The following is a 27,611-nucleotide window of genomic DNA, read 5'->3' on the forward strand; positions in this document are numbered from 1 at the left end:
CTGAAGGTCATGTGTCAGTGTTTATTCAATGTGGAATATAAATGAATAAAGAGGCCCCCATGCTTTGTATCCCAAAATTCGTACTTCACGTGTTGTAACTGTGAGTGTGTGTGTGTGTGTGTCTGTGTGTGGGTATGTGTGAGTGATTGTGTGTGTGTGTGTGTGTGTGTGTGAGCGTGCATGCTTGCGTGCATGTGTGGATGGGTGTGCGTCTGTGTGTGTGCGTGTGGGTGTGGGAGCTGAGGCGAGGGGGAGGGGTTATTGAGTATCGTAGCAGCTAAGCCATTCATGAATCAAATAAGGACTATTTATAATAACTAATTCCAGGAATCATGACGACGAGGAGAAAAATGAGATCACAGATGTTAATTGTTCATGATTGGTACGACATGCCATTCATGAATCAAATAAGGACAATGTATAATCTCACCAATTCCAGGAATCATGAAGACGAGGAGAAAGATGAGGCCAGAGATGTTGTTCATGATGGTGAGAACACCGATCGTGGTTCCCTCCCCTGTGGGGTAGGACAGTTCACACGCCAACTCAAAGATGAGAGGAACAGCTGCGTTCAGCGCTGTGTTGCCCACGATGATCGTCGTGTAGAACAGAACTGTGAATCAACAAGTCGGGTCAAGGGATATCAAAACATGTTGTCAATCTCTCTGCCTAGAACGAAAAGAACTACACTGAAAACCTGGGATCAGTCATCGTAGAGACTACTGAAACCTGACTAGCAGAAACCTAATTTGCATCGACTGATTTTGTTTAATTCTAAGCTCATTTAGTAAACATTACATATATTTTTTGATTCAGGAAAAGATCAGGAATACAATACAATCATTTTTGATTCTGTTTTAATGACAAAATAAATGAACTAACTAATGAAATAATGTTTAAGCTTTCCGAGCTGAAAAGCAAACCCATAGTCCGGTCTGGGTCAAATAGAGTTTGACCACAATTTCAATCAATTTAGTTGAAAATGAGGGTTTCACAATGCCGCCTCAACTTTTCTTAAAGCCGAATATGACGTCACCAAGGACATCTATCTAAAAAAAGCGGGAACAAATATCTTGGGATATCATCTGGAAGAATTTGTACGTTAAGTTTTATGAAGATCTGTCCAATAGTTTTTTTTAGGATCACTCTAAACACACGTAGAAGTTCACACAATTATGTTTTTATTCCAATGAGTTTTTCAAACTTGTAATAAGTAATCATACCTGTAGATGATGGAATGACCTTGATAGTGGCCAAGGCAAACACGACGAATGACGCGGTGCCTTTGATGTAGAAAATGATGAAAAGCCACTTCATAATGCGCTTGAAAAAGTCAGCAACACTGGAGAAAAAACGCATGAACCAAGCTCTTGTGATACTTGTACGATGAGCAGCACACTTCAAAAGAGAGATAACATTTCCAAACCAGGACTTCAACCCACAAACGCTATTCAATGTAACAGATTTGTCAGTGTGATGACAAGCTAGTATGTAAGTTTGCAACATTTAAGCAGCAAATAATGTTGTATATTCTATGTAACCCACACACATTTAAGGTTAACGTACTGTTTTTTTTATTACAACAACCCCGCCAAAAAAAACTACAAAACACAACAACCCCCAACAACAACAACAACAACAAAACAACAACAACAACACAAAAACACAACAACTCAACAACAAACACACTCATACGAAGCAACAGACTCAATTTCAACAAAGCAGACTTCAACAAAGCGTTTGACAGCATCGTAAGACCCTTCTTTTTACGAAATCTGACACCCCCCACCCCCAACTAACGAGAAAAAAAACCACACCTAGGATGACCCCCCCTCGCCCCCACCCCCAACTGTGGATGGTCAAGAAAATGCGTCAAATGCTTGTTCGAAATACTCGTCGGCATCCCCCAAGGTTTTAAGCTCCTTCCCCTTTGCCTTTGCTTCAATAAATCTTTCTTTCTTTCTTTATTTGGTGTTTAACGTCGTTTTCAACCATTCAAGGTTATATCGCGATGGCTTCAATAATTGACTTGGTCCTGAAAAAGGCGCCCCTAAAACAAGGCACCCACTGTTTTTCTAGAGGACGAACACTGTTAGATCTTAATGGCATTGATGATGATGATGTAAGGGTCTACATTGTTAAAAGAAGTGGTGTAAATGATAATTACCTTGCCACAATCAGCGATACGATTGCAGCGCTACAAGTTGCATAGATACCTATCCATCCTGCTTCTTCCTGCACGCAAAGTACTATGTCGTTATTGTAATTCCTCTGATTATTCATACTGAAATGATGTAGTTGGATTACCTGTTATCGTTTTACCGCTTACAGTTCTCTTTAACAGATCCTTGTCTGAGGGTGTTTTTCCAGTTGTCTGGAAAACTGCTCACATTACGCCCATTTTTAAGAAAGGCGATAGGAGTGCTTGTTCCAACTACCGTCCAATCTCTTTGCTGAGTTGTATTGGGAAGGTGCTCGAAAAATGTATACAAATCCGTGTATTTGGTTATTTGCAAAATTATGATTTGATTACACACTGCCAATCTGGTTTTATTGCTGGTGATTCGACTGTTTATCAACTATTGAGTAGATATGATGATTTTTGTGTAGCACTTGATAAAAACATTATGTCACAGGCAATATTTTTTGATGTATCAAAAGCTTTTGATGAAGTCTGGCATCGCGGTCTGCTCCACAAGCTTGAGGCGATAGGTATAAGGTCCCTTGCTTGTTTGGTTTGAACATTACTTGAGCGATCGCAGGCAAGCAGTAGTACTGAAAGGAACCAAATCAAGTTATGTCACCCCTTCTGCTGGTGTCCCCCAGGGTTCTGTCTTAGGACCTCTTTTATTTCTAATTTATATTAACGATATTGGTGTTGGTCTTGAATCAGTGTTGAAACTCTTTGCAGACGATACGAGTATGTATTTAAGTTTAGATAACGATGATGTACGAGCAGAGATTTTGAATTCCGATTTGGATCAAATTCGCACATGGGCTTCTGAATGAAAAGTCACTTTTAATTGTCAAAAGACAGAATTGTTGGACATTTGTCGGCAACAAAATTTTTTACTTCCACCATTGTATTTCGAAGATGCACACTTAGTTGATGTTGAAAATCACAAGCACCTTGGCGTCATTCTACAAGGTAATTGTAAATGGGATTCCCAAATAAAAAGTCTAATTGCTAAATGTAGAAAGTCAATTGCGTGTTTTGTTTTATTCAAGCATCGTTTAAACAGAAAATCACTTGAAGTTATATATAAATCCTTTATGTTACCATTGTTTGATTACGCGGACGTTATTTGGGATAACTGTACACAGTGTTTGGCAGACGAGTTGGAGACATTGCATCTCGATGCAATCCGAATCATTGTAGGTGCAGTACGTGGCACAAGCCACCAAAAACTGTATAACGAATCGGGTTTTGTGCCCCTGAAAGAAAGGCGACGTCGTCATAAACTTTTGCTGTATTATAAAATTGTAAATCGTTTAACCCCAGAATATTTATATTCCAAACTGCCGATCCTGGTTTCCGATGTAAATCCTTACCACAGACGACGCCCTCTTGAACGTAAGGTTCCATTGTGCAGAAGTGAGTTATATAAATCTTCATTTTTTCCTTCAACGACAGCTTTGTGGAATAATCTTCCAGAAAATATACAACAAACGCAGTCAGTTGGTGAATTTAAAAGGTATTTGACCGATGGAGATGTTGTTGTTCCACAGTATTATTATTTAGGCAACCGCCAGGCACAGGTATTTCACAGCAGGTTGAGATTAAACATGAGCGATTTGCAACAAGACTTAGTTAACCGACACCTCTCTGATAATTTAGAATGTACGTGTGGAGCATGCCCGGAAGATTCTGAACATTTCTTGTTACACTGTCAAATATTTAAAGAACATAGAACCATTTTATTCAATAGTCTGCCAACACACGTTCTAGACTGCAAAACACTCTTGTTTGGAAATACTGATTTAACTATATCTTTGAACACGAAAATATTCTCTGTTGTACAAGACTATGTTATGTTAACTAATCGCTTCGGCTGATATTATATTAACTGTGCAATTGATGTAGCCAGGCATTCTCTCTCTCCCTCTCTCTCTCTCTCTTCATCTTATTTGTATAAAATATAATTAAAGATTATCAAGATAAGTGTTGAAGCTATCACTTGTTCACCATGTTTTGCTATTGGAATGTGTATTGATTATCATTTCAAGAACGTGTCCATAAGCAATCTGCTTGTTAAACGTTCTTAATGTTGTTATTGTTTGAAACGTGTGTATGAGAAATTGAATAAAACACGCTTAAACCAAATGATGATGATGACGACGTTGATGACGTTGAATATGATGATGATGATGATGATGATGATGATGATGATGATAATGATGATGATGATGATGATGCACCGACGACGATGCTGCTGCTGCTGCTGCTGATGATGATGATGGTGATGACGACTACTATTAATTAGGTTATTGTTTTATTTTTGTGGGTAACGTTTAATACTTATTTTTTGACGTTAAAATATTACCTGTATTCACAATCTAAATTTATTTTCAACACATACAGCCAAACCAGTAATGCAGTAAATAAGAGTAACAAAACAAAGCACAAATTAAAGTAGACAAGCAAACACACAAACAACACGTATCACAATTAGTTGACCACATACAGCACTTGAGATATTGTATTCTTTTTCAGTGTGAACAGCCAAAGAAGCAAGCTTGTGGAAGAAAAGTACATTAAGGTGCATTCTGATAATCATCGCTCCACGGCTATCGCCAGTTTCTCTCTGACAGCATGCTAAATTATTGCTCGAATCTATCAAAACATGAATACAGAGTTATCTCCCATAATTATGTTTTTCGCGAGTACTGATCTAAATTTGAGATCAGTGTTCGCGAGACGAAAATGATTGCAGATTGGCCGTCCTCGACAATGATCTCCGTTGTGTTCTTCACAGTTATGATAAAGACATCGTTCTAAGGACAAAACAAGTCGAAAATTTGAGACTGCTGTCGGAAGGAGACATATAACGTGCGCCACACACAAGACAGAAGTCGCAGCACAGACTTCATGTCTCACCCAGTCACATTATTCTGACACCGGACCAACCAGTCCTAGCACTAACCCCATAATGCCAGACGCCAGGCGGAGCAGCCACTAGCTTGCCAATTTTAAAGTCTTAGGTATGACCCGGCCGGGGTTCGAACCCACGACCTCCCGATCACGGGGCGGACGCCATACCACTAGGCCAACCGTGCCGGTCTACCGCGTCATACTAACCTTATAAATACCAAATGGCTTCAGGATGACTATACAATGTGCGGATTACATCATACTGACCTCACCAATACCGTGCGGCTTCAGAATGACGTCAAGAACACTTGACCAGCATGAAAGAGTTCCTGTAGATATCCCATAGACGATAGCTACCAACCAAATCTGACCGCACCTGCATCGTAAAAAAAGAAAGTGTACGAAACCTTTTACATTCGTGTTCGTGTGACAAATTCAGCTCATGCAAAAATCATTTACTCTGACAAACGATGCTACAGTTACTTGAAGCAGGTTTTGATAAATCAAAGAAAAAAACAAACATTTTCAGGACTCGGAAATCAGACTACCCCCCCCCCCCCCCCCAAAAAAAAAAAAGAAAAAAAAGAAGAAAACAAGAATTGACCTTAACGGACAAAAAAGCCGCCCATGGTGACACGGGGTAGGACATGGATACCGTCTCTGCACAAACAGTTGACCTGTGACCTAATCCGCGACCTTAAGTCACGCTTAACAGTTTCCAACCATACTGAGAGAGAGCGAGAAAAAGACAGAGAGAAAGAGGGAAGAGAGAGAGAGGGGGGGGAGAGACAGAATGACAGAGAGACAGAGACAGAGACAGAGAGAGGGGGGGGGGACAGAATGACAGACAGACAGACAGAGCTGTCGGCATCAAAGTAACAGATTAACAACAACAGTCGTCGCCGAGACCTTATTTCAGATAGATAGTCTCGACTAACCACTGAGACGCCCGAACACAACACCGCTTTCCTTGCTATAGCGAGTTTTTTTTAGTATTTCAAAGCTGCGCTGAGAGTTAGAATGTTCTTACCTCGCCAAACGTAAGAAAAGGTCACACTGACACAATCAATGAAGGGAAGGTTTGCCAAATATGGCTGTGGAAGGTGTAATAATTAATTAAAGTCGTTAGTTTCAGTATAAATGACACATATCGCCGACCATACAAATTAAGCGATGCGGTGCCCGCGCCGCGTCAGAATCTGACACCGGATGGGAGCAGATAAGGTCACAGAATACATATATTCTGTGGATAAGGTTCGGCGGGTCTGCAAGTCTAGCACTTCCGTGGAGCATGTTGGTGAAGACATTTGCAATTTTGAACGACCGTTAATCAGGATGAAGATAGAAACGGCCCGGAAACACCTCAATCGACACAAACAAGCAGGGGAAGGTGCTTGTTTTGAGAAACAGGTTGCTATGTTAAAGGTTATTTGCAAAGTAATCAGAATACAGTTTTTTGTATGCGTATATAACGTATCAGGGATGGTGTTTGACTTGATTGATTGGCAGTCTGGAAGACCCATAACTTTTTTTTTTAAACCATGAAGTCTTTGTCGTCCGTTTGCAGATCAGCCAAACCGATTTCAAGTAATGCCGTAAAATTTCAAAAACATTGCGAAGCTTTCCTGTCCATTACATAAACTCGTCAAAGCAAATAAATCATAGCAAGATCTCCGATATGACACACAAATCTGTCGTGTTGAACGGTAAACAGTATGTGAAAGTCAATTAGATGTAGTGCAGACAGAGTTTGAGTGTTACAGTGAGAGAGGTTTTCCTGTAAGCTAGCAGTGTGGGGGTCATTCCGGAGTACAATGTATGGCAGGCCAACAGTTGTCACACCAGTATATTTTAATCTTCATGGGCATTTTTATTTATAAAGGCGTGGTGCATGTTAACAATGTTGAGTATTTATTGTTTTGTTTCTAGTAAACATTGGAATTACTTGTAATTCGGTAATTATTTGTTGTTGACTTTTGGTTTAAACAATTTTATTCAGCAAAATTACATACAACAAAACCGTATACCATCAATTAGTAAATGGATCACAACAAGCAAAGCTTATAAACGAGCTCTTAAAAGCAATATGATATTTGGTTTGGCGGACGATACGGGGAACTGTAGAAGGGAAAACGAATGAGAAAAAAACAACAAGCAAAATACATATGCAAAAGCAACAACAAGAAGACAGTTTGAGACTAACAACATACAACATGTCGTCCGCATTAGAAATAAATTCTGAATCGGATAACAATGTTGAACAAACATATCACTTAGAGTCATTAGACATGTACATCGGGTAAATAAATGATTATCCAAACCGTTTGCTGGAGGCAATGAACCTGTACAACTGGACTTTTGACAATGTACTAAAGGGACATTGCTGCTTCTGTTTAAAACGGGGCATTACTCTCCTCCAGTGATGATGATATTGTGTGAATGATCCGCCCGCGACTGTCAAGCATGATATCAAAGAATAAACGAAAATACAGACACGACTCTGCGTCATATGTACCAAACTCTTAGTCTGTCACTACAACAGAATCTGCAGCAATACTGGTACCTGTGTGTTCTGTGTCAAACACGAACTGACACGAGATTAAATAAATCCAAAAACAAAGAGACTGCCAAAGTTCCACATTTCAGAATAAAAAACCCAAAAAAGGTAGGTTTTCGGAACGTTTGTTATTGACAAAACAATACGTTACAGTCACAAATATATCGACCGAACGGTCTTTAGAGTGCACAGACAAACAATTACAAACAAGAACTTAGCTTGATCGAATGTTTCGGCCGCTTGTTGGGAAAGTCCCAAGCGAATCATTCGCTTGAAACATTCGATCAAGCTAAGTTCTTGTTACTTATTGTTTGTCTGTGTACTTTGTTGCAGCAATATCAAGGTCGAGAATATCATGTCCTGATGTTTGACAAATACACAGGAGATACAATCAATGAAGCCTGTTCACAAGATTCAGAAGTGCTGCATTTTGCAAAAGCTGCACAACTCATACGCAGAGAAATATTCAAACTCTCAAACACATTCAATGGAACCTTCAAGCGTGGATGTCAAAACATTGCTGTATATTTTGATATAAGCTGTGGTTAGCATGATACTACATGGCCCTGAAACAATGGACTGTACAAACAAACAACCCTTGCAAAGCCAAGTTGTCTTGACGATGGCTCAACGCCTAGCTTTCAACGCAAAGAAAAAGACACCTATAAGTAGGACTGCACACCCAAGGCACAGTCACGGACACGAGTCACGACTACCAGTGTACCTTGGCCTGAAGGTGCACTCGCCGACCAGGAAGAAAGACCTTGTTGACACTATGCACACTCTTGGTATGGGAATCTCCTACAGTCGTGTGCTGACAATATCCACAGACATAGCAAACACTGCCTGCAAGATATTTGAGGAAAATGACGTTGTGGTTCCTCCTCAAATGACTGACGACATGTTCACCTAAGTTCTACAACATCAACTGAGTCTTTCCACGGGATACAGAATGGTGTGAAAGATTCTGATCGTTGGCAAAGTTTTATTTACATATTGAACCGGTCAGTCAAAGGAAGGACATATGTTGCCCAGTGTCCAGTTTGGTACACAGACATCGTCCCTCTTGCCTTCGCTAAGGATGATCAATTCCCGCCGCCTTGTAGCACAAACCTACAGGTAACCATTCGTCCTGAAACTATCAGTCATACAACAGAATACACGTGGCTGGAACATTGCAGAAAAACAATCGGGGAGTACTGTTATGCTGACCACCCTGTATCAAGGTTAGCTTTTCACGCTGTGCATCAGGAAGAACCAGCTCAGTCTGCTGCAACCATTGCTCTGCTACCACTCTTGGTCAAAAATGCTCACACAATGGTATTAATAAAACACGCAATGTATGTCATCGCTTTGGCAATCAAGAAACTAAACCCTGGGCAGACGCCTGCTGTAGCAATGGATCAACCACTCTTTGCTATGGGCAAAAGAAATTCTGTAGAAATTTCCTGACACACACGGAGAGAAAGTTTTTTAAGTCTTTGTCATGATGGCGGCGTTAAAGTCCCTTGGTGACTGGCTTGACGGTAGTGGGAGGACCAACGTCACCTCAGGAATCCCATCCTGCGGTACATCAGATTCTGTCATCAAAGTCAGTCACGTGCCAAGAATCAGACATGCCCACCAGGTAATATCCTGCAGCACAAGGCCTTCTCAAAGTACGCTCAATCATGTGATTCTCCCATCAGTTTCGAGGAGTGATGCAACAAAACGAAGCAAGACCAACCTCAGTTTGTCTACTGGTTCCTCGTCCTTCAACTGGAGCTGTGCGTCCTTGAATTGGTCCTCTCGATTTGCAGACTCCTCGGTTTGACCATCACGATCAGATCTCAAGTGTCAAACTGAAGTTCAGAGAGAAAGTACAGTCATTGGTGTCAAGCTTCGAGGGCATAGGCAACCCATTTGAAGAAGACAGCGGCTTGCTCATAGTCTTGGACACTCGGAACGCAATGCCTCCGTCTGTGGTTGAAACCGCCCAAAAAGTTCTCACCATTGAGCAAGGAAAATACGACGCATCATTCACTTCCTGGTTTTCTCTAGCAGCGACATTTTAGCATGGAGATTGACTCACGACTTTTGTAGCTGATTTTTTTGACAACAAAACCATATGTGGGCAGTACAAGATTCCCCTGAAATCGGTCTTCATCATTGCTAGCATATACTTTGCTGTAATTTGAGATGTTTCATGATCAGAAACCAAACGTTTGGGACAGAAGGAGAAATTCACTGAAACTGGGTCAGATTGACTAATTTCTTTCTTGGTAATAATAACTTCTAGTTGAGATCAATGGTTTTACCTTCAATTTCCTGAATCTGTATGACTGGAGGTAATCCGGTGTAAAATATTGCATTTCTACTTCTTTCTGCAGTTTTGTGTGTATCACAAGGCCAAGGTGACCTACTTAATACATAATCAGTCTCTTCCGGTCGAGATTTATGCATTTCACTTCTAGTTCTAGTAATCTGCGATACATAGAATAAGCAGGTACCAGTAATTGAAGTTTTACTTCTCTATGCAGGACAATAGTGAAAATGGGTCATGTTGACCTATTTGTTGCATAATCGGTCATTTCCGGTTGCTATGTACGTTTTCACTACCATTTCTTTCAATCTGCATTACATAAACTAAGGTGGTACTAATAATTGAAGTTTTACTTGTCTATGCAGGATATTTGTGGAAATGGGTCATGGTGACCTATTTAATACTTAATTACAGTCACTTCTGGTTGAAATCAAAGAACCTTCCCTCGATTTCTGGAATCTGCATGACATATGGTACACTTGTACCAATTTTCACGCTTCTAACCCTTGGTGCAGGGTTGTTATATATGCTTCCAGTAACAGAAGGCACTATTACTCGAAGAGTACACCTCTTCATTACCTCCAGAGATCTTTCACTCCCCCCCCCCTCCCCAGCCCCTCTGTGGGCAGAGAGGTGTCACCGTCAGCTAATTGAGGTCACCTGCGCTCACTCAGAGCAAGACCAGTTGACTGTGTCTAACTTTTGACACTCATAAAACCAGAGATCTTTCACTTCCAGCAGACTATCATCCCACCCCCTACCCCCTGTCTCCCCTCCCCTCCCCAGCCCCTCTGTGGGCAGAGAGGTGTCACCCTCAGCTAATTGAGGTCACCTGCACTCACTCAGAGCAAAACCAGTTGACCGTGTCTAACTTTTGACACTGATAAAAAAATTAAAAGAATTAAATTTTTTTTTAAATGATTGAAAAAAAATTAGAATTACAAAAATAAAATAAAAATAAAAGAGAGAGCGAGAAAGGAAATTTAAAAAAAAGTATGAAAAAATTAAATTTAAAAACAAATTAAAAACAAATTAAAATAAAATGAAAAGGAGAGCCACAAAGGAGTGCAGAAGTAAATTGATAAATTTAAGAAAGAATTAATTAAAACAAATTAAATGAATAAATTAATGAACAATTAAAATAAAACAAATTAAATGAATGAATTAATAAACAATTAAAAAAACTATTGACCGAGCTCTTTACACGTGGTGACATGGTAGACGATTGCGATGAAAAACTGAAAAACAACAATAATAACATAAGACCAAAACATTATTTGGCAAACGAGTCCGTACCACGGAACCACACACACCAATAAAACAAACTTCACTGTTACCGCCCAACTAAGCATTTAAATATCGGAGCACGTAAAATGAAATTGAACAAAACCAACGACACGGATTCCTGTCGGTTTCTAAGGGGAGTAACATGCGGGAATTCCCGCATAACCTATGCTCCTGCCAGTGGATTTCGTCCCTTGGTTCGGTTTGTAAAAGCGTTTTAGCCAATATCTTCCGTTTGACTTTCGTTAGGAATGTAATTTTTTGCATACACCCGTGTAACCCTATTCCTTACAATTTCACGAAATTTGAGCTTAATTGACCTAGAGATACAAGTCTTACCCGACTTGTTTGTAAGACATCGACCGCACCCGCCCGCCCTTCTCAAACAAACAAACAAACAGACCAAATCCAGTAAGCCCCATATAATGGCGGCTTAAAAAGGTACTTGCAGAACTAAATTCCCTGAATGATAAGTCACTGTGTTTGAGAAATACTTACGTCAGCAGGTGTTTGAGTCCCTGCACAAAGTTTTCGCGTGGTATGGCGGCGGAAGGACAGGGAGGGAGAGGGGGCTTGCTGGGGAAGTAGAGCAGCAACATCAGGAAAATGGCCGCCGACCATCCTCCCTCTGTCATTGACAGAAAATTCATTGTCCATCAAACATTAGTCATAAAACACACAGGACGTAAGACTTTACTGCAAACATAAGGACAACACTAGAAATGTTTTTTGTTAGTTTGTTTTAGTTTTATATACAGGCGAAAAACCTCAAACTTTGTTGAGCACGAAATCCGCTGTGTTGTTCGGATGGGCCGGGAGGGCAGTAGTGTTATGCGCAATAAACATGCGCGAAGAAAGTTCGTATGCTCTCTTCAGAAACAAACCGCATCAAAGCAAACACTTACATTTTGCAATATACCATATCTAGGTCAAAATAGCAATATACACCCCTATCGTGTATTCAGCGGGACAATAGGGTCCGATATTTTGACTTTTGACTTTTGGGCACAAGATTATTTACAAGGCAAGGAACACACAGTTGATGTAAAGAAACCACACCAAGTCACTGACAGCAAGACACCAAGCAATCTCTACTACCTGAACAGGGTGTATAATATTGTGGTCTCACCAATGTACATGTACAGCGCTATTCCATTCTTTTCCTTGTGTATTCTTTCCGTTGCTGCAACAAAATATCGAAGAAAGAGGGACCTTTTAAAAAAGAAATAATTGGCAAAATCTGGATGAAGCTGATTTGTGAAACATCGTCGGTGTATCGTACACACTAACAAATTACCAAAAGCGATTTTAAGAACACGATTATAAACAAGACACCATTGCAATGCTTTATCAAATCTACAATAATGTTTAAAACTAAAACTAAAACTTCTAAATTTGCGTTCATTCAAAGAATATCGTGGGTGAATCATAAACATCAACAACTAAAAAAAATCCACACAAACACACTCACACACGCCCGCACGCACGTACCTACGTACGCACGCACGCACACACGCACGTACGCACGCACGCACGCACGCACACACGCACGCACGCACGCACGCAACCATGCACACACACACACACACACACAAACACACAAACACACACACACACACACACCTATCGATTCAAGTAACGAAAAGAGCAGCAACACACAAATAAATTGCAGTAGATAAACTCTCACCATTTTCAGCTTTGCTGCCAAGAATCATACTTGAGTTGTGTTTTGAAAAGCTGAGGTCAGAACTACCAAGAACAGAAAATAATTTAATGAGTCAAACATTCGGGTGAAAAGTATCAACAGCTTAAAGTTACACAACCCTACATGCATATATATCATGAGTATTATATATATATAGTAATACGTATACTTAGCTATATATCAGTTCGAGAGTCGTTTCATCGAAAAAAAAGACGGAGATGCTACGAGCGACAAACAATCAAACAAACAAACACAAGGAGACAAACACCTTTCTGCTGCTGTTGTTGTTTTCTGTTTGTCTGTTTCTTTTTTGGGGGTGGAGGGGGGCGTCGACACATTAACTTTTAATAAAGACAGACACAAAAACAAAAAAAACGTCTCCCCTTTCGGTGTGGTAGGGGAGAACGCGGTCTAAACACAATCGACATCAGTAAATGAGTTATGCGGAGCCAGTATCGTGGGCTGAGGTCTCAACACAATCGACATCAGTAAATGAGTTATGCGGAGCCAGTATCGTGGGCTGAGGTCTCAACACAATCGACATCAGTAAATGAGTTATGCGGAGCCAGTATTGTGGGCTGAGGTCTCAACACAATCGACATCAGTAAATGAGTTATGCGGAGCCAGTATTGTGGGCTGAGGTCTCAACACAATCGACATCAGTAAATGAGTTATGCGGAGCCAGTATCGTGGGCTGAGGTCTCAACACAATCGACATCAGTAAATGAGTTATGCGGAGCCAGTATGGTGGGCTGAGGTCTCAACACAATCGACATCAGAAAACGAGTTATGCGGAGCCAGTATCGTGGGCTGAGGTCTCAGATGTAACTCAAACGGACATTACAATTGAAATCCAAAACAGACAGACTGCTAACGTCACAAAATATATCTATATACAAACAAAAGAAAAGAAAGGTAAGTTTATTAAACGTTTAAGTGAAGACAAAAGAAAGCAATCGTCAGATAATAAAATGGACTACAACAGGCTGACTGACCTCATGTGAAAGGAGGAGGTGTTTGTGGAATTAGTTGACGGAACATACGCCTGATACGGTACCAGCAACGGCCCTGTTCGGCAAGAAAAACAGTCGTGTACAATGAAATCAGACACAATGAATGGACACTGGGCAAACCAATCAATTTTAGAAAACGACCTGAGATCCATCCCAAGATTAATAATTCATCGTGACAATATAATACACTGTACGTCACGAGCCGTCATGCCGTACTTTCAACATACCATCCCGAAGAAGGCAGTTTGTCGCGGCCGTAATATTGATAAAGACACTACTAATCTGGTTACTGCTGTGTCCTCTTTTTGTTTAAATGTGCATCCATCTTTTTTTGTATGGACACGCTGTAATTAAATTATCTGGAGATGACCCCATGCTTTATGTTTTCCTCAAGTTGAGACTCAGAACTCAGGGTTGTTTTATTTCATGTCTCAACCCATAAATAGGAATACTTGCGACAACAAATATGAAGATGGAAATGATAGGTGCACAGGCCAGCTTTGATAATGGGTCAATTCATATATCAAACTCAAATTGCGAATTTGAAGAGACTTTCTTTTTTTAGTAGGGCACTTGAAGGGGGTCGAAGCTTCATTGTTATTTGTATTTAACCATTTCTTTGCTTGATTGCTCTCATAATTCGAACAGTGATTTTGATGATAGTACGCGGTCTTTACTTAATAATTGTGCTTTAACCCATTGATTGCCGGAAGAATCTAGTTAAAAACATCAATTACAAAATCATAACACAAAAGCTATGACAATAATTTTTAGACCATATCCAGGGGAGACAATAAATCATCTTTGAGCAATTCAATGGCAATAGACAGCGGTTGTTTTCCTTGTCAGAATATTTCTGATGATAGCAAAAAATTACAATACAATAATACTTTATTATCTCGAAAGAGAAATTACATTGTGGCTGAACACATAATACCATTAAAACACATCAATATAAACAACAATTACACACACACACGCACACGCACGCACACACACACACACACACATACACACACACACACACACACACACACACACACACACAAGACAAGTGGTTGTGTTATATGACAAGTATTGTTGCAGTCAATGGGTTAATTTTTGAGAGAAAAAAACAGCCGGAACCAACCCATGACGAAGGAGGCAGCAACACCCAAGTAGTTGAGGACGGTTCCAATGGCAGTGGCCGTTGTTCTCTCTTCGGGAGGAAACCACACAGCGGACAGGATGGGAGGGGCTGCCATGGCAACAGGTCCGCCCAGACCGTTGAGAAACTGGCCCACGTGTGTCAGCCTGTTGGAAAGGTGTCGACATTTATTTTTTTCATTTTCATTACATGTACTTTATTGTCACATCGCTGGAAAATTTCGGTCGCTTCCTCCCAGTGGAAAGCTAACAGCAACAGAGTCGCGCTATCCATGTGTGTGCGTGTTTAGGTGCAATGTGCAGATCTACCATCATATTAGCGAGTTCAGTAAATTTTTAGCATGTGCCTTTTTTTCAAGTGTGTAAAGACTTTTCGTTATGCAATTCGCAATTACAGAGCTTAGTTGCATATTGACTACTAGAGGAATACCCGGCTTCGCCGGGTGAATCGCGAGACAGAGTATGCAGCGTGGCGGTTCGCCGGCTTAGAGCACGTGTTGAAAATTTTCATCCACCAGTTTGTGCCCGGGGTCCACCTGAATATGCCCACCAAATTTGATGCAGAATATTTACGATAGGAGGGGTAGTATATTATTAGTGGCAATATTTTGAAGATGGGAGGGATTTTGTACACGAATTGCAATACTTAGATGTACTATCTGTGCAGAAAAGCGCTGTGCAGAAAAGCGCTGCTTTTGTGTGGCGGAAGTGAAAGAAGTGAAGAAGTAGAGCCGAACAAAAAAGTGTTTATTTTCGCAATTCGTATCGCGAAACAGAGTATTTAGTACGCTGTGGCGGGGTGGTAAGACGTCGGCCTCTGAATCGGAAGGTCGTGAGTTCGAATCCCGGCCGCGGTCGCCTAGTGGGTTAAGTGTGGAGATTTTTCCGATCTCCCAGGACAACTTATGTGCAGACTTGCTAGTGCCTTATCCCCCGTCGTGTGCACACGCAAGCACAAGACCAAGTGCGTACGGAAAAGATCCTGTAATCCATGTCAGAGTCCGGTGGCTTATAGAAACACGAAAATACCCAGCATGCTTCCTCCGAAAGCGGCGTATGGCTGCCTAAATGGCGGGGTAAAAACGGTCATACACGTAAAAATCCACTCGTGCAAAAACACGAGTGTACGGGAGAGTTTTAGCCCACGAACGCAGAAGAAGAATTGAATAAATGTACAGATAAAATCTAAATAAGGTAACACGTCTATTAAGACTATCACACTCAAATATAATATTGCACTATGTAGAATCTATGTAAATTTACCCTCTCATATCACAGGAGTTGGGTTTCACAGCAGAGCAATCACATTACAAATATCACAGATTAGGATTTGTAAACTGATCAAAAATGTACACTGTTCATAGACGCAATCACACACACACACACACACACACACACACACACACACACACACACACACACACACACACACACACACATTTGTGTTTTTTCCCCTGCTGACCAGCCTCTACGTGATGCGAGAAGAATTTAAAATAGTGATTGCGGAAGGAAGGAATGACTTTTTAAACTGTTTTTTGCGTGCCAAAGGGACCTTATAATGCTGCGTCGCCCAAAACAAATAACGGTTTTGGGTGTGACGTAATAAAGAACAGGGCCGAAGTGCTATGTTAAATATGAGCAGTTCTTCCACACCCATTTAAAAAATATGACACTACCAGCATGTTCCCGCATATTGAGCCAGAATTCTTTGTTTTAGCAAATCGACGTTGCAGTTCCGGAGCAAATGATCAAAATTACTTTGCGAATTTGCGTTCAAACGTGTTTTTCCCATAATATAACGATGCACAGGTCGAAAATATGGCCAAGAACAAATCTATGGTACTTCGAAGAAAGAAGAATAACAAAATTCTTGTCCAATACGACTTGCAATTTACCGTGTGCGCTGTAAAATCTTCCTACCTTCACAGCAGACGAAAAGCAGACATCTTCATTTACTTCCAAGGGAGAAATCGTTGGTCATAAAGTCTCGCAGGACCCAAACATACTTCTGCACGCTTTCTTTTCTTGTCACATTCAGTTGCTTCGCAAAAATGAAGTGTCATTGGTTTTCTCAACTTGTCAAGTCGGTCAAAACGACCGCAGAACACAGAACTGGGAAATGACACTGATTGAAATACGAAAGATCTTCGATGACGAAAGTATAAATGACGTCATGTGGTCACACCTATCTCGAGAACTAAGCGTCGCTCAGAACCAGCGCCCTTCCATTATTATAACGTTTACCTGAAGGGAGAATGTCAAAACAATGGTTGAGAGGATGGATCGGATTACGGACAATTTTGATAGCTTTCCGCTTAATGGCAGCTTGGTGGAGACTGGTCAGCTGTCGCTGGGTTTGCCCTACAAGTTTGCTGGCCGTCGCAACAATGCGGTGCAGTTAAGCCTTGTTTCTTTTTATATTTAGTCAAGTTTTGACTAAATATTTTAACATCGAGGGGGAATCGAAACGAGGGTCGTGGTGTATGTGCGTGTGTGCGTGTGTGTGTGTGTGTAGAGCGATTCAGACTAAACTACTGGACCGATCTTTATGAAATTTGACATGAGAGTTCCTGGGTATGAAATCCCCGAACGTTTTTTTCATTTTTTTGATAAATGTCTTTGATGACGTCATATCCGGCTTTTCGTGAAAGTTGAGGCGGCACTGTCACGCCCTCATTTTTCAACCAAATTGGTTCAAATTTTGGTCAAGTAATCTTCGACGAAGCCCGGGGTTCGGTATTGCATTTCAGCTTGGTGGCTTAAAAATTAATTAATGACTTTGGTCATTAAAAATCGGAAAATTGTAAAAAAAACTAAAACTTTATAAAACGATCCAAATTTACGTTTATCTTATTCTCCATCATTTGCTGATTCCAAAAACATATAAATATGTTATATTCGGATTAAAAACAAGCTCTGAAAATTAAATATATAAAAATTATTATCAAAATTAAATTGTCCAAATCAATTTAAAAACACTTTCATCGTATTCCTTGTCGGTTCCTGATTCCAAAAACATATAGATATGATATGTTTAGATTAAAAACACGCTCAGAAAGTTAAAACAAAGAGAGGTACAGAAAAGCGTGCTATCCTTCTTAGCGCAACTACTACCCCGCTCTTCTTGTCAATTTCACTGCCTTTGCCATGAGCGGTGGACTGACGATGCTACGAGTATACGGTCTTGCTGAAAAATGGCAGCTACTTGACTAAATATTGTATTTTCGCCTTACGCGACTTGTTACATTTATGGTACCACACCATGTCACAATGTTAAAAGTAAGAATGCTTTCAATCAAACTGCGATACACACGTTCCATAACACTTTGGTTGACATTAAAATATTTAAGCTTCCTGAGAAGAAAAAGTCGCTGCTGAGCTTTCTTATAAACAGCATGAACATGATCACTAAAAGTCAGCTTATTGTCAATTGAAACCCCAAGATATTTGAATGTGTCCACAAGTTCAACTTCCTTATCGCTTATTCTTACTTTTTTGGGACAACACACATCACTCTTTCCTCCAAAAATCATTTCTTTTGTTTTGCCTACATTCAACTGCAAGAAACTGGACTTGAACCATTCATTAAGTAAATCAACTTGGGTAAAATACTTTGACAAAGTTTCTAACCAGCTGGTTATGAATGAAAACTCGTGAAAATGATGTCAAAGTTATCTTACCACGTGACTGCCGGGGTGTTGAATGTGATACACCTCAGACCTGTTCCCGCTGCTACCAGAAACCCAGTGATGACGCAGGACATTCTCAAACCTGTCAACACATTAAAAGCGTACTACTCGGAAGGCATACATAAACTAACACATTTGATCTTGAAAGCACCTGCATAGAGCAACTCCTGTTTGGAGGCAAATGAAAGTACTTGGTATAGGAACAGCTCGTTGCGTGGTCCCAATTTATTCTGTTGTATTCTACGTCACCAGGTTTTCCGAATAACACATTTTAAGAAGCATTTTTGTCCGTGCTGACGGAGATGTACACCCACCTTTAACGTCCATCATCCAGGAGAAGACGATGCCGGACACGAGAAAAGCGATGGGACCCCAGTTGCTCAGCAAATCAATCGTGGCATCCGTCCACCCGAAAGCGTCCTCCGCCGTGACTGCGATGGGTCCCCACGAGTTCCACACCCCACCCTGGGTGGCTGACAGCAGGGAGTAGACCATGAGCACGTACCAGCGTCGTCTGTAGACCCTCGTCTCCCCCTCCGCCCTGCCCTCCGGCTCCGTGTCGTCGGGGCTCTGGATGTTGGAGGAGGAGGAGAGGGTGTGGTAGGTGGGGGGAGAGTGGCACAGCTGCGGCCCTGAAGCGCTGATGGTGTTGTAGCCTGGCGTGCTGCAGGCGCTGCTGACGTGGTCGGCGTCGGTAATAGGGGAGTTGAGGAGCGGTTGTTTGGCGTCAGCGTCCATTTTGTGTGATCGTCGAGTGTCATTCACAAGTACAAGGTCAAGCAAGGTTGGAGTGTTTTCGTTGCCGAATGTTGGTGTTTAGAAAGAGATATTTTCGTCAGCTTATCTTCATGTTGTTTTATACACAAATGCAAGTTCAACCAAGGTTGGGTTGTGTTCTTTCTGAAATATTGATACAAAGATATGTTTTCGTCAGCTTGTCTTCATGTTGACGGTATGAAAACCTGCAAGGAAGAGTTTGAGGTGGTTGTATGCATGTTCCTGTGATTAGGAGACTGACGCAATATATATAGCTTCGTTGCTTGATAGGTAGTAGTAGTAGTAGTAGTAGTAGAAGTAGTAGTATGTTGCTTTTTGGGTCCAGCGGACCATATAGGCCAAATCAGGACCCCAGTAGTAGTAGTAGTGGTAATAGTAGTGGTAATAGTAGTAGTAGTAGTAATAGTAGTAGTAGTAATAGTAGAAGTAGCAGTAGAAGTAGTAGTAGAAGTAGATGTTATGGTAGTAGTAGCCAATCGGATGAACAGACAAAGGTAAGATTAGGCTGCAAGGCATTCAGTGCTAGAGCTATCAGAACACAAGACAAACTTGCACAATGTTGCGGCTACCAGAACTCCATTTTTAACAAGAACACACATAAAAAAGCTTTTAAATTAAAAAAAAGTTCTTGTTTGGATCGTGTCTTGTTTTAAATATATATTTCATTAAATATGTAAAATTTTCTTCTTTTTATCAGATGAATTGCCACCCTTGAGTTTTGTGTGTGAAAAATTATCAGGAAAAAGATTTCCACTTCAAAGCATTGCAATGAAGAACATAAGGGAGACAACCAACGCATGAAGAGATCTTAATTACTTTTTATTTGAGGAGCTGCAACATTATCTAAGTTAAACGAAACCATAGCACTGACCGCCTTGTAGCCTAGAGGGAAATGATGTAGGGAGAGAAATATGGAATGGACAAGCAAGGAAGACAGATAAATAGAGGAACTATACAAACAATTCAAAGAGTGAGTGTGTGTGTGTGTGTGTGTGTGTGTGTGTGTGAGTGTGTGTGTGTGTGTGGGTGGGTGTATGCTTTAATTGTGTGTGTGTTTTTGTGTTTGTGTGCTTGCGTGCTTGTGTGCGTGCGTGCGCGCATGTGTGTTTGTGTGTGTATTAGAGAAAAGAAGAGACAGAGAAAGAGATAGAGAGATAGTGTGTGTGTGAGAGAGAGAGAGAGAGAGAGAGAGAAAGAGAGAAAGAGAGAGGACAGAGAGAGAGAGAGAGAGAGCGCGCGAGAGAGAATTAAGGCGAACGGGACATCGAATAGAGTAATGTATTTGTATAAATTAGAAACAGGGATAGCCTACACCGACAGGAATGCTGAATGCGTGACAACACAAACACTGCCACGCTCCTCAAAATGCATGACAAAGCAGGCTTTATTCATTCCCACCAAGAATATCAGCACCATTACCGCAAATTTTAACAACAAGCAAACGCAAAAATAAGCCCACTTACCTTCATTCAAAGAAGTACAGAAAGTTTCAGTGCGTTCTTTACGCCATCAAGGTAAAAACGTTCGGTAAACATGCTCCTACCTGCCTTTATCTATCGTGTCCTTAGTTAACACAGCAATGAACGACTGACACATTTGTGTAATCACAGTCATGGGAATAGCCACCTGGTAACTAATCTTAATGAAACATTTAGAAGCTGTATTGCTCACACTTAATCCTTATCGATTCATATAAAGTTGGCGTACGAATTAAACGTGTTTGAGTTTGTTTAAGGGCAATGTGTACTGCGTGTATTTTGTTGGTTGCTGTTAGCTGTACATACGAATTTCACATTTGATTTAGTGTGTGACGATCACAGTTAGAAGCGTTATCGCTTTAGACTGCGTATCTTGAGTAAATACTTTGTGATGTTTCCTTCACACATTAATTCAAGCAGTCTATTGTAGTATACATTACTTGTAACACCATAATTTTGACTGAAAACAACAATTGGTCCAAGTTGCCCGGCAGGACAACTATCATATGTACCCTCTGTTGGCTTTGAACACCAACGTTCAATTATATTGTTTGCAATTTTTTCGACAGTTTTCTATTTTGAACAACTTCTTTGATTTGTAGTTTTTGGTTTGTTTGCTGTTGTCTTGTATTGTTTTGTTTTGTCATGAAGATGAGTACGAGGGTGTACGTACCAGATTTAAATAGAGCAGTGCACTTAACGTTAAGCCCGCTACTAACTACAGCCGAACCACGCCAAACTAGTTCGGCGACGTAATCAAATCAGGGGATTCCCCTATTTTTGGGTTGCAGCGGTATGGTTCGCGGTTCGCCGATATCGATACAACTGACTTTTCATTGGTTGAATATTTGTGTATCTTCACCCTTGAAGAGTTACAATACTGACGGCTATAATGCTGTCAACCGATCACGAGTCTTCTCACGTGATATTTTTTGATCATATGACCGGTATCGCCGATACATTTTGCCGTTAGTTAGTACACCGAACCAGGCACGGTGTAACGTTCGCCGACCTAGTTCGGCTTGGTTCGGCTGTAGTTAGTAGCGGGCTTTACTTGAGCGTAGAAGGCCCAACCAACATGTACATCATTGTCATGCGATTTTAAATGTTGTTTTATTATTAGTTTTACTTTTTCTTTGGTTAATTCTTTTGATTTTCGTTTGTGTTTATTGCAACTCTATGACCTTATATTTGATCTGACGTAAAAAGTATGGATCGTACACGACCCACGCCATCGGAATAAGGATAAACACGGTAAACGGACTGTGTAGATCAATTTACATCATCATTTATTTGTTTGTTTACAAAGATCTTCCTTTGGAAAACGGTCGATAGGAAGGTTATGTGGTGTTTGAGGATTACATGAAGTCTCAATCAAATACTTTGAATAGTTTCAGAAAAACAGACACTGTTGTGAGGCCCTGGGTCGTCGGTCAGGTTCTGTCTTATGAGTGTGACAGTTTTAAGGTGGAGGTTAAGTCAACTAATACGTACGAAAGTCACAGTTTTCAATGAGCGCTTCTGGGGTGATAACTCCTGTGATCTTGCCGCGAGGTGGCGCCAGTTACCAGCCGAAAGAAAGAAGGGGCATAACCTCACCAGAACCGACCATTGTCTGTTTACCGTATAAAATGCACGACTTACACACGAACTGTTACCCAACCGATATGCTATTTGGGACCAAAGCAAGTTTCTTTTCCTTTCTCGTGTGATCTTGCCGCGAGGTGGCGCCAGTTACCAGCCGAAAGAAAGAAGGGGCATAACCTCACCAGAACCGACCATTGTCTGTTTACCGTATAAAATGCACGACTTACACACGAACTGTTACCCAACCGATATGCTATTTGGGACCAAAGCAAGTTTCTTTTCCTTTCTCGTGTGATCTTGCCGCGAGGTGGCGCCAGTTACCAGCCGAAAGAAAGAAGGGGCATAACCTCACCAGAACCGCCCATTGCATCGTGCATCTTTGTTTCGTGACCAGTACGCTTTATGTTGGTACCGTTGTATTCCTAAGACTCTGCACTGTCCTGTGATATGAGGCTCACTGTGTATAACTGGATCGAACACGTAATAGTCGCGAATGAATGACTGAAGTAATCAGTATTGTTTTCGACTAAGGTACATACTGTGACTAATTAAAACCTTGAGATGAGGAGGGTATCACCGCAACAGTTGGTCTAGATCCTTATGTACCCGTGTTCGCATGTTTGATTTTGATTATCTGCTAGAGGAAGTGTCACGTTTCAATATATCACATAAGGCGATTATGAAACGGTTAGTTACTTCTAACTAACTAACCACACCACGATCCACTCTCGCAGTCATACAATTTAATAGAGACAACAAAAGTATAAGTTTCAGACGCCTGTTTATGTAAAAACTCGCCACCTCCCTCGAGACTTCACTCAAAATATGTTCTTTTTACGTTCACAAGACGTAAAAAACTAATGGTCACTGACAAAATGCCAGTTAGAATAGAAAATTATAGTAACACGCTGATCCCGTGTAAAGATAAGAAAATACGACTGTTTTTCTTCAAAAGTTCATGCAGGTGTCACACACCCCACGTCGTCCCTACTCGAGTATAATCACAGATAACATAAAGACAACGGTGGTCAACGGGGTGCGTAAGACATGGTGCACTTAGCTTTCTTTCGCCACTGGGTGGACGTCCTGTAATTAGTCTTTTAGCCTCCACAACTGCTCCGTCGAATGAAGTGCTGGTTTAGCGTAGTGACGAAGCAGGGAACAGTGGAGGCATCAGGCGCCGCACCCAGTCGCTGGTTAACGGGTTAGCCGGTTCGCTGGTTAGCTGGTTAGCCGGTTCGCTGGTTAGCCGGTGTGCTGGTTAGCGTGTCCCCGCAGAAGGCAGCCCGAACGGAAGTTAGGAAAACGAAGGCTGCAAACAGAAAAGCATCGGTGCACTAAACATGTCAGCTACCCCTCACCCTCCACCTTTAAACATGTCATCTTTACATATCTCATCGAGCACGTGGGCCTGCACAAAATTAATGGACTTTCCACAACAACAAAACAGCCGTCTTTTCGTCTTTCTCTCCCTATCTGCAAAAACCATATACAGATTAGTATTTTAGCGTCACAGAGAGCAAATTATGCGCTAACCTGGAGAGAACAACAGAGAGTATTTCATTCCACAAACACAGACTCGTCAACAGCGTTAAATAATGATTTATTACCTCAAACAGCCTATGAGTGTAGCACTCTCATGGAAGCAAAACCCGCTTCCTCCCTGGAATGGCCTCTGTTCGTCAACAGTGACAACAACATCCAGAAACCCCTTGTCGAATACTTATGCGAAAAACCATCGCACGACGAAGGAAAGATTTGACGACTCGTCCTCAGCAAAACATGTGCAGTGAGAAGGTGATAACTCGTTGAAGATCCTCCAGAGTGCCGAATACTCTATTCGGTGAAATCCATCATACTCTAGGAACCCCTGTATCGATCTTTTCTCTTCTGCTGCTGGGTGTCAAGTGCGAAAATCCTTGTCTCAGACAGACAACCTTGAGAATAACACGTGACTGACCTTGTCACATAACAAGTTCAGCTATCGACAATTCTGCCTCGCCAAGCAAAATTATCCCCGTGAAAAGCGTGCAAAACAGAAATCTCGTGCTTGTTTGGCGCTGTCAGCAGAATTCGCATCCGGTGACAGAAAACAGACGCTTTCTGTCGCACTGGATCAAGAGAGGGCACCCCACCGAGTGACCTTTTCTTGATCCCTGTCACCTAATCGTGACACACCTCCCCTCTTCAAGACGAAACCTCGGTTTCGCTCCCAGTCATGTTCTCCTCTACAGCCCGAGAGAGAAAATCAGCTCCAACATTGTTGGTGCCTGGAATGACGCGTACCGTGAATTGGTACGGTTGGAGGATCAACGCCCAGCGCATAAGTCTGGCGTTTGCCAACCTTGCAACCTGAAGATATTGCAGAGGTTGATGGTCCGTCTCCAGACAGAAAGGTCGTCCGTACAGGTACGCTTCGAACTTCTGGATGCCCCAGACAATGGCGAGACACTCGCGTTCAACCGTTGCATATGCTGCCTCGGCCGAGGTCAGCTTACGGCTGGCGAAGCAAACAGGGTGCAAAAACCCCTCTGTCTCCTGAAGCAACACTGCCCCAAGTCCTTTCCCTGAAGCGTCTGTCCTCAGCACGAAGTCCTTGTTCAGGTCTGGTAGCCGGAGTATAGGCTGACTGGTGAGTCGCCTCTTCAAGGTGTTGAATGCGGAGCTGCATTCCTCAGTCCACACTACAACGGTCGGTTGTAGTTTCTTGGTAAGGTTGGTCAGTGGTAGTGCGATTTCGGCGAAGTGCGGGATGAAGCGTCTGTAGAAGCTGGCAAGGCCCAGGAAAGACCTGACTTCTTTCTTAGTGCGCGGTGGCTCCGCCTCCCGAATCTTCTGGATCTTGTCGTCCTCTGGAACGAGCAGTCCCTCGCCGACAACGTGACCCAGGAAAGACAATTCCCGAAATCCCAAGTAGCACTTGGACGGTTTAGCTCCCAGATTTCCGTCCTTCAACCTTCCGAACACGTCGCGCAGGGCGTCGAGATGTTCAGTCCATGTCTCAGTCGCGATCAGCACATCGTCGATGAAACTGCTGATGTCCTCGCGCTTCAACGGTTCCAAAAGTTTCCTCATCATGCGAGTGAAGACGGCACCTGCATTCTGTAGTCCAAAAGGCATGACTGTCCACTGGAACTGGCCGAATGGAGTGGTGAATGCAGTCTTTGGGCGATCTTCCTCGGCAACCGGAATTTGCCAGTATCCCTTGGTGAGGTCCAGTTTGGAAAAATACTTAGCCTTGGCCAAGTGACTGAAGAGGTAGTCCACATCAGGCATGGGTTCCGCGTCAAACGCCGTAATCTTGTTCAGCTTCCGGTAGTCGACGCAGAACCTGACGCGTCCATCCTTCTTCTTCACGAGTACAATCGGTGAACTGTAGGGAGAGTTCGCTGGCTCGATGACGCCCAACTTCGTCATGTCGGCGATTTCCTTCCTGACCACCTCCTTCTGGGCATGAGGCATGGGATACTGCTTCGTCCTCACTGGCTGTTTCTCCAGCAAGTCGAAGGTAAACTCCTCTAGATGTGTCTGAAGTGGTATGTCAGTAAGGACCCGTGCTGCATCCTTCAGGATCTCTTGCAGGTCCGCCTGCTGGTCGTCCCCAAGATCAGGTGAGATGTGCACGTCCGTGTGATCCTCACTAGCCTCCAGCGGACAAACTGGTACACGTCCTCCTCCCTGTTCCTCCGTTGTCTCGTCCATCACGACGGCAACTGTCTCTGTCACTTTGTCCTTTTCCCCGTAGGCAGTCCTCTCGATGTAGGCGCGCAGCAGGTTGGCGTGATACAGGCGTGCTTTCCCGTTCATGACGATCCTGTAGTCGTTCTGGCCCACCTTCGCTGTCACCTCAAAAGGTCCTTGCCACTGCAGTTGTAGCTTGTTGTGTTTGACAGGTAGAAGTAGCAACACCCGTTCTCCGATCTTGAAGCTGCGCGGCCGTGCCTTGCGGTCGAATCCTCGCGCGTAACGCTGTGCTGCTCTTCCCAGGTTCTCTTGAGCCAGTTTGCAGGTCTCCTCAATCCTGTTCCTGAGTTCTACGATGTAGGTCGCTGTCGTCTGCACCTCCTCGTCAGCTTCTTCGTCCGTCCAAGCCTGACGCAGGATAACCATGGGACCGCGTACCTGTCTGCCGTACAACAGCTCGAATGGGGAAAAACCCAAGCTCTCCTGAGGAACCTCGCGGTATGCAAAAAGCAATGCTGGGATGTACCTGTCCCACGTGCGTGGTTTCTCCTGAGCCAGTTTCCTCAGCATGGTTTTCAGGGTACCATTAAACCTTTCCACCAGTCCGTTGCACTGAGCATGGTAAGGAGTGGTGAAGTGCTGCTCCAGTGATAGCAGTCGTGCTGCCACCGCCATCACTCCTCCCGTGAACTGCGTGCCTCTGTCGGTGAGTACCTCTGATGGAATTCACAGCCGGGACCACATGGTAACCAGTGCTTCAGCTACTCGCGTAGCCTCGATCGATTTCAGAGGGATCGCCTCTGGGTATCGAGTGGCGTAGTCCACCATGGTCAAGATGAATCTGTTTCCGTCCTCAGACGCAGGCAAGATGGGCCCGATGATGTCAACTGCCACCCGACGAAAGGGTTCGTCGATGAGCGGCATTTTCTCTAAGGGGACCTTCCTCACCCTTCCTTTGGCAACCACCTTCTGGCACTTATCACATGACGCACAGAAACGTCGGACATCCGTGCAGATGCCTGGCCAATAGAAGTGGCGCCACACACGGTCCGTGGTCTTCTTGGTGCCAAGATGACCTCCCAGAATCGAATCGTGTGCCGTTGCCATGACACCCTCGCGAAACTCGCGAGGCACGACAACCTGTTTGAAAGCACCTTCTTTGTTGCTAAACTCACGGTAGAGCAACTTCTTCTCCCTGAGGAACTTTGACCTCCCATGCTTCCCGCTCAGCTTCACCTTCCCCGACTTCGCGTGCTCCCGAGGAGTAGCTAAGGTCGGGTCAGAATCCTGAGCCTTC

General features: G+C 42.6%; 1 protein-coding gene and 1 long non-coding RNA gene across 2 annotated transcripts; both read right to left on the minus strand.

The window, feature by feature from the left end:
- Positions 1–365: 365 nt before the first annotated feature.
- On the minus strand, positions 366–19,741 carry LOC138946835 (solute carrier family 49 member 4-like). The gene is made up of 7 exons (XM_070318245.1): positions 19,103–19,741; positions 18,780–18,870; positions 15,083–15,246; positions 11,734–11,893; positions 5,360–5,519; positions 1,224–1,431; positions 366–613 (listed from the first exon to the last, which is right to left on the minus strand). The coding sequence occupies exons 1-7, from the start codon at positions 19,524–19,526 to the stop codon at positions 366–368; spliced, it is 1,455 nt and encodes a 484-aa protein (XP_070174346.1). The 5' UTR covers positions 19,527–19,741.
- On the minus strand, positions 12,201–14,008 carry LOC138947069 (uncharacterized). The gene is made up of 3 exons (XR_011449540.1): positions 13,936–14,008; positions 12,923–12,984; positions 12,201–12,418 (listed from the first exon to the last, which is right to left on the minus strand). It is a non-coding gene; the product is annotated as an uncharacterized lncRNA (long non-coding RNA).
- Positions 19,742–27,611: the final 7,870 nt, after the last annotated feature.

The sequence above is a fragment of the Littorina saxatilis genome, linkage group LG14 (genome assembly GCF_037325665.1).
Source record: "Littorina saxatilis isolate snail1 linkage group LG14, US_GU_Lsax_2.0, whole genome shotgun sequence".
Taxonomy (NCBI): Eukaryota; Metazoa; Mollusca; class Gastropoda; order Littorinimorpha; family Littorinidae; genus Littorina; species Littorina saxatilis.